Source organism: Scaptodrosophila lebanonensis, unplaced genomic scaffold (genome assembly GCF_003285725.1).
Source record: "Scaptodrosophila lebanonensis strain 11010-0011.00,11010-0021.00 unplaced genomic scaffold, SlebRS2 tig00000001-arrow-pilon, whole genome shotgun sequence".
Lineage (NCBI taxonomy): Eukaryota > Metazoa > Arthropoda > Insecta > Diptera > Drosophilidae > Scaptodrosophila > Scaptodrosophila lebanonensis.
Window position 1 is genome coordinate 15,576,926 of NW_022060529.1, and position 17,498 is coordinate 15,594,423.

General features: G+C 37.2%; 1 protein-coding gene across 5 annotated transcripts in view; it reads right to left on the reverse strand.

Moving 5' to 3' along the window:
• LOC115620055 (protein GDAP2 homolog) overlaps positions 1 to 17,498 on the reverse strand; it is a 28,933-nt gene that overhangs the window by 2,598 nt on the left and 8,837 nt on the right. For 2 of the 5 annotated variants that reach the window (XM_030513189.1, XM_030513188.1), the window contains exons 2-9: positions 11,938 to 11,998; positions 11,634 to 11,785; positions 11,421 to 11,563; positions 11,170 to 11,302; positions 9,819 to 9,928; positions 9,462 to 9,710; positions 6,730 to 6,857; positions 6,528 to 6,628 (exon numbers count right to left, since the gene is read on the reverse strand). In XM_030513189.1, the coding sequence (XP_030369049.1) occupies positions 6,528 to 6,628; positions 6,730 to 6,857; positions 9,462 to 9,710; positions 9,819 to 9,928; positions 11,170 to 11,302; positions 11,421 to 11,563; positions 11,634 to 11,785; positions 11,938 to 11,994 (1,073 nt within the window). In that variant the 5' untranslated portion in view covers positions 11,995 to 11,998. Of the gene's footprint in view, positions 1 to 2,635; positions 3,439 to 6,527; positions 6,629 to 6,729; positions 6,858 to 6,945; positions 6,989 to 9,033; positions 9,053 to 9,461; positions 9,711 to 9,818; positions 9,929 to 11,169; positions 11,303 to 11,420; positions 11,564 to 11,633; positions 11,786 to 11,937; positions 11,999 to 17,498 lie in introns of those variants that run through there. The other 3 variants (XM_030513192.1, XM_030513190.1, XM_030513193.1) reach the window with 3 other exon arrangements.

Consider the following 17,498-nt stretch of genomic DNA (forward strand, 5'->3'; position numbering starts at 1 on the left):
AAGATCCTATTTGCATAGCACATTATAAATTTTGAAGGCATGCCACGAAAGCTATTTTTTACGCGTAACATTGTACTTTTGTCTTATTTGCTGATTTTTTTCCGCTCTGAAACAAATGCAAATATTTGTTTATAGATAAGCCAACATGCGCAATTCAGCTTAAAGCAAGTGAAGAGTGTCATCGAATAAATACGAGTAGGCAATTCAACCCAAAAATCCACTAAACACCCAATACGGTACACATATTTATAAATTGATATAAATCTACAAAGCCCCTGGTTGACTCAGTGGAGTTGCTCACTAATAGTTTTATATACATATACTAGATGTAGTTATATGCCTGCGAAATCGTGTTAATTGAATTCGAGCCATATAAAGAAACAGCGTGAGTAATAGTTTTAAGCTGCGATTTTTGAAAAGACACACCAAATATTTGATACTCTGGTACTGCGATTTTAACAGAAAATATTGTTTGTTTGTTTCTAACATTTGTTTACATTTTGTTTTATTTAAAAGAAAAATGATTTGAATGGAAAAAATTGGAATATTCTACAACATCTGAATGCAGTTCAGAAGCAGACAACCTCTTCCTATATTTATATACATGGGTACAATTTCTCTACACATCCAAATATAGATGTAGATGCTCTGCCCGAAACAAGAGGCATCCAAATTTTGATTCAATTTTAAATAAACATTGGGAAAACTTAACCAATAATGATTAGTAAATTGATCAATCGTGTCTGTAGTTGCGTGATCGTGAAGTGCAAAAAGTACCGTCGATATCGTGATTGAGATAAAAAAAATTAAGTTCTTTTATGCACCAACATAAATCGACTTCAGACCACAACAGATACAAATGTATCTATCTAAAACTAATGGTCTAATACGAGCAATTGAACTACTCTGCTAATGTTAGTGTATATCTATATATTTATTCCTATTTTAGTCTTTCTATTTGTAGATTTTGTGACTCACTTTGCGTCTCTTTTTTATTTAGAATTTTCGCTGATGGCTTAGAAGCTCAAAAACACGTGAGCCTGCCATATAATCAGAAGTCGTTTGATGTTTATTCAGAAGCTACGTGTCGCATTGGCGTCTTTTAATTTACCGCAAAGCCGCAACAAAGACATCGCCCGAGCGCAGGGGTGGAAGGGGCGCCAACGGCGACGTCAGCGTCGGCATCGCTTAGTTCTGAGATAAGCGCTCATCCCCAGTAGCGCAAATAGATAAGAGATACTGCATCGTAAACAAAATCTGACGACATTTGTAGCAAATATCAGCTGTGGGCATCTGCCTAAATAATGCGGATGGCTATATATTTTTTTAATGCATTGTAAGTGGCGTGTGAAAACTCGAATGTTGACTTTTATAGTATATACATATGTAAATACATACTATATATGCATCTGTCATAAATTACTTAGATGCTGCTTTATTTGATTACCGCATTAGGTAATTTAGATGCTAAGCTACTGGTTTTGAACAGAACTTGAATGTTTTAATCATGTTAATCATCGTCAGTTCTGAATTGCTAAACTGATCTGAAAATCATCGAAGAGAGATATTCTGAGATAAAAAAGAAATACTTCAAAGTTTCCCATTTCAAGGGAGTTGTCGGAGCAATTCATATTAATTTTATTTCCATTATAATACTCATTTTCCGAGTTGATTTTGCCATTTGCATGCCCAACTAATATAATTTAAAATATCACATCTCTTCATGTTATAATCAATTATTGCTGCGCACAAGATGCTGATCGAAGTTCTCGGGCAGACCGGTAATAATAAATAGAATAAATAGCAATCATGCAACAACAGGATAAACTGCTTTCTATTCATTTAAATTCCCACTGTTCTCACAGATTGAGTTGCATTATTCAACAATTGTTCCAAATAGACTGTTGTTGATAATTTGTGGACTAAGTAGTTATAGCAAGACATGCTTAGACTACTTCTACTGCTTACTACTAGGCAGGCAATGAATAATTACATATGTGGTTGTTGTGTCTAAAGGACAAATCGTCTTAGTGCCAATGTCTAAAAATATCCAATAGCCAGCCAAGCGCCTTAATCGTAGCTCTGTTCTGCTAATAACTACAATGCTCATAGTAACAACAATACGTTTGAATTCGAAATTAGTTCACACAATTGGCAGGCACACTCACAAGCTCGAGGAGAGAGCGGCAGACAGACATACAGACATACAGACGGAGGCATGGATGACTAGATGGTGGGACGAATGGACGGACAAGACCTTTAACACTGCGCATTTCTGGTCACGCAGAGCCATAGAACACGCCACTGACGTCAGCTAGGCAGTCAGAAAAAGGAAAATGCTCTAGAAATGTACGCGAGTATTACACCATAACTATAACATAATGCTATATGCATATTATATTAATGTATATTGCTTGGAATCGAGCAAATGGCGTCTTTTTCGGGATCATCACCGCCGTCACAGCTACGGACTGGGTTGTTTACTTTCAAGATACATATGTCTGAGCCCGTACGCCCCCCTCCCCCCCCACCCGACTCTTTTTGCTCTTGTTGCAGCGCCCACTTCATGACTGAATCATGCAATTGATTTTTGTTGTTGTGCAGCCCCAATGCCCCATGTTTTTGTTGTTTTTACCTCTCCTCTGGCGTCTCGATGAGCTCATCAGGCAATACATCGCCAATGTCCCTGGTCGTCTCCTGCATGGGACTGGAGCCCAAGTCTATGGACGTCATACCTTCGAGCATTGTCATGATTGTATTTGTTGTTGTTGTTGTTGTTGTTGCTGTACTTGTAGTTGCTGTTAAGGTGGGTGTTGTTTCTATCTTATTTGTGGTGGGCGCAGCCTTTTGTTATGCTCCTCTATGTTTTCAGCTCTTTCCACTTTCCACTACGCTTTAATTCTTATTAGTTTGTGCACCGCCTTCTGTCTGTGTGTCAATTATCTTGTTGTCTTTACAGTTTATCGATTTTAGGCACGAAGAAATGTTTTTCTTTTTTTCAGTTGTTTGGTTCTTTTTGAAAATTCTTGTGATTGTTCGAAATTACTAAGAAAAGTGCACTTGGGGTTCAATTCGTTGACGCAAAAATGGTTGAGCGTTTTACTTTTAGTTTATTTTTGGCTCAACTTTTCTATATAGCCTTCTATATAGTACAAGTATGTATAGTTATACGTAAGTTGTTTTTCAATATGTGGCAGCGTTTTTGGCCAGACTTTTGCGTTCTACCGGAAGCCGCGCGTGGAAATGGCGTATGAAAAAATACTTTTACTTGATTTGATTTTCTTCTTTCTTTTTTTTTTTTTTTTGGCTATACTCGTATATACTACTTATAGATTTATTTTGAGTACGCTTTTATATAAATTGGCGCTACGAGTTTGTGTGCGCAGTTGCCGATGTTGATGTTGATGCCGATGCCCAAAATTATTCGCGACCACGACCGTTTGCTTTGAGTTGCGTTTCTCGACTGAGCATGGCACGTACAGATGCCCGTACTCTTGAATGCCTGTCCATGCTCACGTACTATGTATGTACATACTTGTATGTATATAATGTGTACACAGTGTCGGCAGCAGCACAGTGCCGTGAAATGCCGCATACCGCGCGCACATAGCAGGAAACCTAATGTGCTCTCTGTCGCTCTCTTTATGACGAAATTAGTGTGCTTTTGCTCTCTCTTTGCCACTCTCTTTCCGTTTTGACAATAGAGTTGGGGCTGCATGCAACTGCCAACTCATGTGCTCCCACGCGTATGCGCCCTTTTGACTGTTCAATGACATCAGTTTTTCAACAACAACCACAACAACAACAAGCTGGATAACAACTGCAGAGATAACAACAACTGCACAGGAAATTGTACAAGGACATGCAAGGCAACCTGCTAACCACTTTATTTGTGCAAATGCCATGTCAGTACGACTAACTGACTAACTGGCTGGCATTTTAGGCAGTTGCTTGCTCAACTTGTCAAAAAAATCTGTGCAAATGTTTGCACTCGGATATCGTGTGTGTGTGTGTGTGTATGTGTGTGTGTGTGTGTGTGTGTGTGTGTGTGTGTGTGTGTGTGTGTGGGTGAGTGTAAGTTTTTGTTTTAAAACAAAAACAAGTGAATGTTATTGCAGAATGCCATTTCGTTTGTTTTTTTTTTTTTTAATTTTTTGGAGTTTTCCTTAAATTGAATGATATTTTCCTCTTCCTTTGCATCACTTTATTTTGGCGTGTGCCAATCAAAAATAATTCATTTGCACACTGTTTCAATTTTGAATGAGCAGCTCACACACACACACACACACACGCACACAAGTACAATGAACCAATTAACGAGATGTCGTACGACAGGAAATACTGTTTAACGTTCTGTGTTTCAATTTTATTAATTTTTTATTCAAACTAAGTGTATACTATATTTGCATATAGTATGTTTGTGTATTTAATTAAAAAGATTTGCTGTTAAGTGTCGACAAAATGCGAAATATGATGCTTGCTTATGTCGTTTCATTCAATGAACCGCAACGTTTCGATTTTGATTTCGTTGAGTTAACATCAAATGCGCACAGACGTGTCGCATCTGAGAGTTTCAATAACCGCAGCCTCAAAAGCCGCTCGTATCTTCAGCGCATGCCACAAAATCTGGCTGGCATGTGACATGAATGAAATGCATGAGCTAATTGTACTATATAAGCGTCGATTTGGATCGATATGGAACATGCATGCCAATGGCCCTTGTACCTGGCCTAATTCGGTTAACAATTAGCAATCGGTGCAATGTCCGAGACTAATGTAATTACACTGGCTGCTTAAATGATGAAAATACACAAGCCATCGAAAATGTCGGCAAATATGTATGTGTTGAACTCCAAATAGTATATTGTTAGAGTTGAATAAACTGCAACCAGCTTTGTTCGATTTTTAACAAACATTTGAAGAGTATGAAAGAAAAAGATTTACAATTAAATCCGATTGAAATAATAATTTGAACTTTTATTCACTTTTCCTTTTTTGAAAATTTATCAAAATTCATTAAATTATTTGTCTGCCATTATTGTAGCTTGTTTATAATTTTACTAAAATGAAATTCAATATTGACGTTAAATTCTATTGAAAACGTAGCCAAAATTGAATTTCTAGCAAGCTGTGATGGAACAAAGCAAAAGTTCATTTCTGTGATGGACATGAAAACAATCAGAAATCCACACTGTTCGTGCTTTGATGCTAAAATCTATTTGCCAGTAATGAAAATTGTTTAATTTCAATCTGTGATGTGCCAGCTCGTAAATAATTTATTACTAATAATAGGTTAAGGATCGTGTCAAAACTCAAATCACTAATTTTTTTAAATTTTGTTGAAAGGAAACAAAAAAATGATAAATTAAAGAGGACCGTCTATTGCGTTTAAACCTATCTTGCTAGATATTTCGCCTTAAAGGGGCAGCTTAAAGTTAAGTTCAAATTAAAACCCGGGGCGCCTGAATGTTCCTCAATAGGGGTCCACACATCTTGAATATTCATATATTAGGTTATAGAAGTTCTTGAGATGCTTTAGTAACTTGAAATTAGACTTTGAATATACTTATAATACCAAAGAAATTTGTTGTGGTCGAAAACTAATTTGAGGTGCCCTTGAACTTTGAACTTATTGGAAGTAATTGAATTAGCAATATATTCATGACATTTTTGTTAAATTCATTGAGCATTTCCTTTCTTTCATTTAGGACACCTAATATTATGGCGCATCTTTTATAGCAGCAAGCCAAGGGTCGAGTCAGCTATTTTTATCCCATACTCCTATTTTTGGACGAACCGTACTTAGACTTAACGTCATGGGCACATGCAACTGATGACGAACTTCAGGTGAGACGTCACGGTTCGTGTTTGATGGAATGAAGTCATGACGTCATGGGCAGACAGCCACCTGCTGGCACATGGTGCCGGCCCCACTCGAAGCTCTAGATTCAATTAGCACCCTGCAGGACGACAGCCACTTCATTACACTTGCACAAATTGCGTTCGCGTGCAAATGTTGTGTAAAATTTCGAGAACGACAGCTAAGGAATTTACATAGGCGGACACGGAAGCCAACAGTTCGGCCTTTGAGGGGCATTTGTTGGACGGTCAAGATATTTCCGGCACGTTGTAATAAATATTATACTATGTGTTTATAAGCGCTTGCCGCATGCCCAAACAGCTCGACAATCCGACAGGCGCAGTTGGGGGAGGGAAGGTGCTTAATAAGGAAGGAGTTTACTTGCTGCTTGCCTCTGGCTTGGTCTTTGATCTGCTGTTTTCAGTTTTCATGGGCTGCAGACAGCTGGGCAAATGTAATTAGTGACGCAAGTGGACACTTGATACATACATAGATAAGTATACTTGTACATATAGTACATAAACAAGTAGTATAGGCATACGATTGTTTAAGCTTGTGTCTAGCTGTCAACGCTGCTGTTGACATTGTGTAATATTTTAATGCGAGTGTGCTTGCGCAGCAACCATAACAAAGTTGTCAGTGTTGTGAGAAGAACGCCGGCACTCACCTCTCTTGGTGTTCCATGCCCTCGATGCCCTCCGAGATGACGTTTTCATAAATGCCGGCGCGTGGTCTGTCGCTTAGCAAGTGCTGTCTGTCCAGATCACGCTGTAATTTGAGCAGTGGAAGCATTTATGCAATTAGTTAAATGGAAATGGAAATGACCTATTGACCTAGGCAAGTTGGAGGAGTTGACACTAAATAAATACCTGGAGCTGTGTCTGCAGCCCGCTGCTGTACGAGTTCAAGCTGAGGCCATTCATGTTGGTGGTGCCGCCCTCCAGATCGGAGCTATTGCCTTCCATATCGTGCGGACTGGCGTCGGAATCGTCGTCGGCTGCAACAAAAATCAATTTGTTTTATTTGAGTTGTGATGACACAGCTAACTAAACATATACTATGAAGAGTAAATAGTCTTGTATTACATGAAAACTCAAACGAATTGTTTATCATTTTTATTGACGCGCTCTTTAACGAAGATTAAGAAAGCAGTCAGCGCCACAATATATTTATAATATAAGCCGTTCAGAGCCGTTTGGCGCACTGGGCACTTGTTTGTCACTGCAATGTTTCCGAGCAAAAGCGCGAGCAAGCGAGTTAGCGTGGGCTGCTGTCGGGCCAACTGAGAAACTGACTGGACCTGGATTCTGCAGCATCAGCAGCAGCAGCAACTGAAGCAGCAGCAGAGCAGAATCAGCATCAGCATCTCGCGTCATATAGGCTCATTCCGCACCCAGCCCTGGCCCGCTTGGCGAGATAAAATCAAACGCGTTGTTAGTGATAAACAAGTTGCGTTGTATCTGCCTAAGAGCTGACATGATTTAAGAAAGAAGCACAGGCTTTGTCTAAAATAACACAAGTAAGCAACCAACAGCCACTGACAGTCGAGTGGCTTGATAAGCGATCCACTGAATTTGATTTCAGGTACGTGTTGTTTTTATCTCCAACATGTCATACGAAAATTGTTTAGTTTTTGAAATAAATATAATTGTAAACGCGAATAAATTTGCTACGCAATTTGCAATTAATAAGTGCATGTATTACGAGGCGCATACACATTCATATACGAGTACAATAGTGTGGATTAATTGCCGTTTGCTTTATTTTATTTAACTATTTATTTTGCATTATTTATTTTATTCGAACTAGATAACAATTCAGCTGCGAGGAAAAGCATTTAATCTTTTTAATACATACTGCTGTTCTCGTTTATGCTTTTGAAAATAATACTACAACAGCGGGATGCTACTAATACCTCTAATTGCAATTAGTTTCGGTATTTAAGTGTAATTCGAATAATACTCGGATATGGTCTTCAGCGAATAATAAAGCAGGCATTATTGAAACGAAATGCTGTGCTTCTTTACATCTACTACGAAGTTAAGGCTTGGTATGCCCGTGTTATTGGGTTAGCCTTCTAAGCCACTTACATTAAAAAACAAATTGAAGGTCGTTAGAACTTGAACTGATTGATAATGAAATCAACGCTGTCCAACTGGTTGGTTGTTGAAAAAGTATGAATGAAAATAATTGCTTAAAAGATTCAGATCAGAAGCACTTAAATTGGGAGCTAATCCGAGTAATAGAATCCTCTCTAATAAACATAATAATAATAATTTAATTACTAATGAAAACGTTTATCAAGTTCCATTTGGTATCATGCCGGTGTTATTGTAATTAGTCTTCTAAGCTACATTTAAAAACAGATTGAAGTTCGTTAGAACTTGAACAGATTGATAATGAGATCAACGCTGTCCAACTGCTTGCTTCACGGAGCGTATACGCAATGTTAAATTATATCATATCACGGCAAAAGTTGTGAAAAGTATGAATGAAAATAATTTCCTAAAAGATTCAGATCAGAAGCACTTAAACTGGGAGTTAATCCGAGTAATAGGGATAACTTGTGGATAAGCCGGGCATAAATGCGGTTTTAAATTCTATTTCAGAGACTGGCTAAATTTTTTAATTTTATATTTCATAAAAAATGGTGTCTAATAAACAGATTTATAATTTAATTGCTAATAAAAAAGTGTCTATATCTCTATTAGTTTTTGAATTGTTACTATGTATGTACTTGTATGTAATTAGCTTTTTTGCCTGTTCTAACAAGCAGTTCATAATTTTGTACGCGCCCCCAAAGTATGCAACGCTTTTATTCCTGAATTTCATGCCATAACTGCCATAAACACAAATAGATAATTGTTGTTGTTGTTGTTGCTGTTCACATACAGAATGACGGCACAAATAGGAGGATAATTTAAGCGGATTAATTATGAAGCACCAACGCTTTCGAGTGGTGTTTAAATAAAGCTTAAAGCAGCATAATGACAATATGGGCTTTATGCTTTAACGGCCGTTTTAACAATTTCGATAAATTTCAGAATTTTTGTGGCACTTTTGTGGTTTTCAAAAGTAGCTCATGTATGTTTATCGACCGCTTGCGCATGTTGTGGCATATAATTCACCTTTTTGCAACATGTTTATTATATTATATTTAAATTTGTACGTACATTTGAATGTAGTATACTTGTAGTAGGTACTCGTACTTAATTAGTTATGCACTCTTTGCTCTATTTATTTGTACGATTTAGCTGGAATGGCGTAATTGGAACGAAAACACGGTTAATCAAATGTGCAAAATGAATACACCTTCGCTGGGTGACCAGACGCGCGGCTCTGGCGAACGTAACTGGAAGCCCTAGCAGTGTGGCAATTTCATTTGACGACGTTCTGTTTGGTGTTTTGTGGCCCAAGCCCAAGCTCTAATCTTATCGACATTATTGGCAGTTGTTAAAGAGCCCACACATGAGCGTACAGACGCGAACGGGGGCAGGCAGTCTGACTTGCTGTATCTATGTACTACTTATCAGTTGAGTCGATCATGCTGATTAGCCAGCTAGTAGTATCTATGCATGACGCAGTTGCCGGCGATACTCACTTTGTTGGTGACGCATATGGACGCTGTGTTGTGGATTGCGAATAATGCGAATTTGACGATCCGGATGCTGTGGCTCTCCAAACTCGCCACCAATGTCCTTGGGCAGTTGCCACATGGCACTGCGCTCCTCCAGTTGATCGCGTGGAAAGTAGAGGGGCGCCAGCACCTCGTAGGTGCCGCGATCGTGAGGACTCACGCACAATATCACAACCTGCAGCGTAAACTTGTCCAAAAACCGTCGTATGGTGCCTGTTGAGTTGAAGTGTGTGTGTGTGTGTGTGTGTGTGTGTGTGTGTGTGTGTGTGTGTTAGACAACTTGAAGCAACAAATGGAATGTGCAAATAGTGCAATACTCACGCAACGCAATGTGTGCGGCCACATCGGCCGGAAAACTGCGCTGATTTCCGCTTACATTGCAAACGGCAATTGTGCGCAAATTCAACTCTTTGGCCTTGCACAGCACGTTTCTGTAAGGGCAGAAGAAATGTTGAATTGAATCACAGCGAATAAAAGGGTTATGCAGTCAAGGGTACAACTCAAGAGAGGGTTAATATTCCCGTTGCTCTGACGCAAATCTAACTTTAATATTATCTGCTAAGCTAAGGGATACGGGATTTCATTATACTTGTACAGTACGAACGCGATTCCTCGATTTTCTAAACTCTATAAAACTGTCTCTATTGTGCCGAGAAAAATGATATTTCAATAAAAAACATATTATTTCTTTCATGAGATTAAATGCCCTGCTAATGTTCAAATATGTTCAAAAAATAAATTTTCCAATAAAAATTAAGTTTCAAGTAAAAAATTTGTCCTCGCAAGGTCCAACAACTTCGAAAAGGTTTCCTTTAGTTGTAATTAACGAGTTCATACTGTATTTTGAATACAAACAGACTTGAAAACTTCTAAGCCTAGTAGAATTCTTAAATACAAGTTTGATTTTACGGGTCTCGCTATTAAAAATTCATTTAGAAAACTTGCTATTATTTATTAAAAAAAACTATAAACAATTAAATTTGGTATGTGCTGGTTTTCAGTTTTGGCAGTTTTCATATTTTTAAGTCAAAAGCCGAACTCAATTTTTTAATGTGACAAAAATATACAAGTATGTGTTTGAAAACTGCAATCCAATTGTTACAATACATGATGATTTCTTGAAGTCAAAGACCCATATCCTAAACCTATTCCTCTAACAATTCCAAAAACGTCTAAACACTCTTGCAAAATATATGGAAAAATATTTCTGGCTAGAAGGCTTAAATTAAAAATAAATATGCAATATTGAAATAATATCCTAATATTTCATATCCCAAACCTATTCCTCTAACAGTTCCAAAATCCTTTAAACTGCTTTGCAAAATATTTGAAAAAATAATTCTGACTAGAAGGCTTAAATAAAAAGACTAAAATAATATATTATATAAAATAATAATAATATCCTAAACCTATTCCTCTAACAATTCCAAAATCCTCTAAACACTCTGGCAAAATATTTGGAAACATATTTCTGGTTAGAAGGCTTAAATTAAAAAAAAAAATGCAATATTGAAATAATATCCTAAAATCCCATATCCTAAACCTATTCCTCTAACAGTTCCAAAAACCTTTAAACCCTTTTGTGAAACCTGCATCTGATTTGGCTTTTATAATAGATTTTTCTCTGACTGTAGCACGATGAGGTGTACTTAAGGGTGTGTTTGGAACGCACCTGTAACAGCAGTGCAGCGTATTCTCAGCGGCCGTCTTGAACTTCTCCTTGTAGGCGGGGGCAACGGTGTGCAGGACATACTTGGCGGGCAGGTTATAGCCGCGCGTGACGCGTACATCGCCAGTGCGGCATTCTGTTCGTTGGCAATAACAAATGAAATGTTACAAAGAACGGCATAAACAAAGTGGTAGATGGTGGTGGAGGTGGAGGTTGAAATGGAACTGAAGGTGGAGTTCAGTGAGTCGCCTTACCTTTTATTGTTGTGCTTAGCTCCTCTTTGAGCTGATTGCCTGCCACGGCCAGGATGCGCTCCGATATGCTATTGCTTTCAGTCAATGTTTCATCGCTGGTATTGGTAATGGCGTCCACATCCAATGTGGTCATGTCGCCATCCCTGGGGGAAGGAGAGAGCGCATTGCATTAGGATAATCAAACAGAGAGAAACTTATGCAGCCGGCACTAACCAAATCACCAAGCGATTGTTCACATCTTTGGATAATGGAAATGGACTGCAATTGTGCCTGGGGCCGCCAAGCGTTGAGTAGTCCGTGATGGGCAGTCGTGTGTCCGTTTTCTGTGAGCCACCCCAGGTAGCTAGATTATCCAATTTGATTAACTGTGCATGGAGGGGGAGAGAGCAAACATCATCATGTTCAAGGTTAATGGTTCGCGTTAATTGAAATGTGAAACTGCGATGCAATCAATTTTTAATTTCGCTATCGTGCGACCAGTTTCAACAGCAATTCGATTATTCATTTTTCCACTTACACATGAGCTGGATTCGAACGCCTTAAAGTCCACATTTGAGTTCGTGTCGAGACGCATTTCTCTGTGGAATATGAGAAAGGGGGGAGATAGTGAGTCATTAGTCGCGGCTATCTAAACAACATGTGTCTCTGTATCTGCATACTCGTATGTTTGTACGGGCATATGGAAACCCAAACCGCAAGAAACCCACACTTTTCGAGACTCACACACTCGTACACACAAAGCTGTATTTAATTTATATTAAATGCCGTTTTTGTGACTGCTTTGCAAACCGTAATTTAAAACCAAACAAAGTTTATTTACGGCAATACAATACAAGGACCAGATGTGTCCAGTTCTAGCTGCCCACTACTTGTGCGATATGAAACTTCTGGAAGAGTATACGTATACGTGTTGCTTATCTCTAAGGCAGCGTTTCTCACATGAATCATGAGATAGTATTGCTCACGACAAATGTTTTCAAGTTTTCCGAAACTCAGGCTATCTGATTGCAATTTCTTAAAGATAGAACTTGTATTGTAAAAATTTAAAACAAATCGTGCAAACTTGCCTTTGTACTTAGCGCTTTGAGCTCAAGTAGCTTGACTGTGCAAAGGTATAGTAATGGGTTGGGTTAATGAGACAACAGTCAGTATAACACTAATAACATTTAATTAGTCTCAAGATATTGTAGCTACACCATTTTTAGAAAACATTCCACCTTAGACACATTTGAAGATTCATTTAGAATGGCAATCATATGATAGAAATGGAATTTCTGGACAAATAAGTTGCTCATCTGACTGCATCTTTACTTAGAGGTCTAATAGGCTTATAATTTAATCTAAGATTAGACTTCTCTTCCAACATTAATAATAAAAATATTTCAAAATAGCTGAATACTAAATATTTGATTAATTTAATTGACTTCATTTAATCTAAGATTAGACTTCTCTTTCAATATTAATATTTATTAAATATTTGTTCTTCTTTAATTTAAGATTAGACTTCTCCTTCAACATTAATATTTATTAAATATTTCTCTAATTTAATTAACTCTCTTTTAATTTAAGATTAGACTTCTCTTTCAATATTAATAATAATATTATTTCAAAATAGCTGAATACTTAATATTTGTTTAATTTAATTGACTTCATTTAATCTTAGACTTCTCCTTCAACATAAATATTTATTAAGTATTTGTCTAATTTAATTAACTCTCTTTGAAGATTAGACTTCTCTTTCAATATTAATAATAAAAATGTTTTAAAATAGCTGAATACTAAATATTTGATTAATTTAATTGACTTCATTTAATCTAAGATTAGACTTCTCTTCCAATATTAATATTTATTTAATATTTGTCTAATTTAATTAACTCTCTTTTAATTTAAGATTAGACTTCTCTTTCAATATTAATAATAATATTATTTCAAAATAGCTGAATACTTAATATTTGTTTAATTTAATTGACTCTCTTTTAATCTAAGGTTAGACTTCTCCTTCAACATTAATATTTATTTAATATTTGTCTAATTTAATTAACACTCTTTTAATTTAAGATTAGACTTCTCTTTCAATATTAATAATAATATTATTTCAAAATAGCTGAATACTTAATATTTGTTTAATTTAATTGACTCTCTTTTAATCTAAGATTAGACTTCTCCTTCAACATTCATATTTATTTAATATTTGTTCTTCTTTTATTTAAAATTAGACTTAGTAAAAATTATTATTAGTAAAAATATTTCAAAATAGCTTAATTACTAATTATTGCTTACTTTAACTTAAGTTGCTCGAAACATTTTTGTGCAATCTAAAATGGCTTACAAGTAGCAAATATTGCCAATCGAAATTTAAATTGTAAATACTCTATGAAAGCTGTCAGCATTCATAATTTCCTGACTCGACCTGTCAGCAAAGCTTACCTACATCCTGCCAGAATATTAATTGTAATTATCAGCAGCTTTTGTTCAAATACTCGTAGATGTTAGTCATGCCATGATATAATTCCTTTATTTGTTCTAATTTCAAAGCCAAGCAATTTAGCATTTTTGTTCCAAGACTGGCAAAATAAATAGTGGCGTTGGTTGCGTCAGACTTTCGTCTGCGGAATAGTTTTAATTTAAAAATGTGTTTTGATTGTGCTGCGCAGGTAAAGAAGTTTTTTCCAGCTTTCAAAATGAAGCAGAGGAAATCCATTTAAAGCTCTCATATCTAATAAAGATTTAAGGCACTTTGTAACTTACTAATCAAAAGCTAATAAGCAAACGAAGAGATTACGAGTGGCAGCACCAACAACAACAACAACAACAACAACAACAATGGCCGCAATCAAAATGCAAAACTAAATATTTGCCTCCTAATTGCCGGGCTGAAAACCAGTTGGCTGCCATCACGTCAGCCATAGACGACGTTGCCCCTTAAATGGCTTTATTCGCAAGTAAACACAAAAATATATCAGTGTGTGGGTTTATGTAAATGAGCTTCATTCATTCATCTGCTCGCCAGCAACTTTTCACCGTTCGACTTTCTGTTCTACTTGTACTATATATGTACATATGTACACATACTTGTACATATATATTGCTCTTCTCCAGCCTTCTGGCAATTCGTGGGCTCTTGAGTGCTGCTGCATGGTGTCATTCGCATTGTTTGCCACCTTCTTGCTGAAGTGGCCCACACATGCGTTTCTATTTTTGAAGCCAATTTTCACGTGCGTCATGCTAAAGACACCTATGTATGTATGTACGTATGGCTCGGCCCTTTTCTTTTGATATTACTTTTTGTTTTGTTTGTGCTCGTTGCATGCAGCATGGAGTGGGCGTCAGGGCCATGTCAATGAAGGTGCGCATCGCCAGTTAGTCGCATGAAACTGCAGTAGGCGTGCCACAACAACAAACAAGCCCACCTCCACCCACCAGTTGAACTATGAACTTTGGCAATGCGAGCCAGGTAACAAGGAAGGCTGCGCAGGCACACTTCAATGTTCAACTGCAACTAGGCTTAGTGAGGACTGAATCTAGTGAAAATTGTTGTTAAAATAAGCAAATGATCTGCTGATTATATTTGAATAGAATACACCTAATTCTGTTTTTGCACGGTAGATGGGTTCCAGAAAAAGTCGTCCAATAAAAAAACCGTGTAAAAAAAGACATTGATCAGAATCAAAAACAGGTGATTGGTTCCTCATCGCTAAAACCTATTAAAATCAGCATAACGACCCATATAGGAATGGTTTCCAGCAGTTTGTCAGCTGTGTGTGTTTCTATTTATATTTATTTTTGTGTTATTTAGAATCGTGCTAAATCGAATAAAGTCGTGCAACCATATATAAAATTTTTCATTTTCAAACCGTGTTAAAACAGAATTAGGTGTATAACAAAAACTATGCATGCGATTTGTTTCGGCAACTGTGTTATACAAAAAAAGTTCTCAGCATTGCATTTTTCAGCAATTTTTATTCCATTTTGGCGCCCAATCATACCAAATATTTATCTAACATTATTATTAATTAACTTTTTGGAGCGTATTCGAAAACAAGCTGTCGAAATAGGCAAGAAATTGTAGCTCTTTTTAATTTAGTTTCAAAAATCTTACTTAATTCTGTTATCTACTTATTACAAAACTAAACCTTGCACAACAAATATCACGTTTCTTATAAGACTTTGTTGAAATTTTCTCCACCTGTGCTCTTTAGATAATTCAGATTTTCTTCATTAATACTCGTGCTGTCTCTTCTAATATCTGAATAATAATAATATCGATAATAATATCGAGTTTATGATATCGAGTTTATGATAATCTTAGACGCTTAAGAAGAGAACGCTCCTCTTAATTGAAATTAAGTCCCACTGTCATGGATCGATAATTCTTATGAAAATATATCAAAAATCATTTGAAATATGGCGTTTTTATGCTCTTTTTTTTTTTTGAGTCACAACCATTTATTGTTGTACTGTTTTTTCTCGCTGGCGGTTGTCGTTTTCATTGACGTAAACAAATGACAATATACGAGTAATAACATGCCAGGCATTTGCACCCAATTTATACTTTTTGTTTGACTTCGCAGCCAGTGTTAATTTGCTGGAAACAATTAGCCATCAGTTGACATTATCGTGTATTACCTGTATATACTACAGATGCAACAACTGACCCGAATTGCACGAAGCATATACATACTTGTACATATGTACTATATACTATACATACATATAGTCTGTGTGTTACTCAGCTTTAGTTCCCACCCAGATGCTTGTGGTTTGATGTCTTGCTGGCCATGGTTTGTGAAGCTGGCGGCGGTTTTCGGTATTTGCTTTTAATTTCTGATACCGCCAGCAGGACATAGAGCACAATTTATGGCAGTTGAAACCATGAACGGTGCTACATATATACTAGTATTACATATGTATATGCTCGATGCCAAATGCCAAATTGTTGTATATGCCTGTTATATCATTTCCATATTAAATAACATGAAGAGCGAGGGCCAGCGCAAAATTGCAATTACATATCTGAAATGTCTTTTATTGCGAAATTCCCATTTGAGTTTCCAAAAATATTGCTACACGTTTTAATTGAGATTTGAGCACCAAAAAAAAAAAAAAGTCAATTAAACGCTTGTGGGGCGCTGCACGTTGGACGTTGGACGTGCCTTTCTGTTTGGCTCCAACCTGCAGTTATGAGCAAGAACGTCAAGATATTGGGCCACACCCAGCACAACAGGTTTGATTCAGCATACAAAATTGGCAAGTACTATACTATATAGTAGCTAGCAAGTGGATGCATACTCGACACTGCCGTTTACACTTGCACGGCCCGACAGCAACCGTTGGCTGAGTGGCGTGTACTCGTATGCACATTTTTAAGTTAATTACGTCTTAGCTGCCATTTTAATTGTCGGGCACAAGCGACGCTTTGGCTTGATAAGCTGGCAGCTTATTTTGGCATTGTTTGTGCTTGTGTTTGTGCTTGTGTTTGTGTTTGTCACTCAAGCAAATAAAATACACACTCAGAGCCACTAGACGGATGGGATGGGTGCGTTTGTCTGGGGGGGCTGTGTGTGTCGAGCGAACACATCATCATCAGCTAGCCCCCAAGCCAACTGCTCATTCATGGCGCATATCGAGCTGCTGCATACTCGTATGCCACTCGCGTGTAGAAGAGCGCTGCACTTTCCCACATTTGTGTGCCATTATTCAGAAACTTGGCAGCCGTCTGATAAGATTTTAGTTGCGCACATTACGCATACGCAGCGTAAACAGCTTTAACTGCGGTTCCTATTCACTCATCGCAATGCCCCGGGCAGGAACTGCAGGTGGAGATATTGTATGAGCAGTAAACCCTAATTCCTTGAAAAACTTTTCCAAGAACGGCATTAGTTGGCGTGCTTAGCGCAATTACTTGCGCCCTTTAATATTGCATGTGCAATCATGCTTGAGCATATACGTAGCACATACGGAACTATTCGAGTATATGTGGTGCTTACGGATGTAGCTCGTTAATAGGAACAATAATAGAAATAATAATCTGCTTATTTTCCCATTTCTAGTTCAGTATTTCTGCAAAAAAGGCTTTCT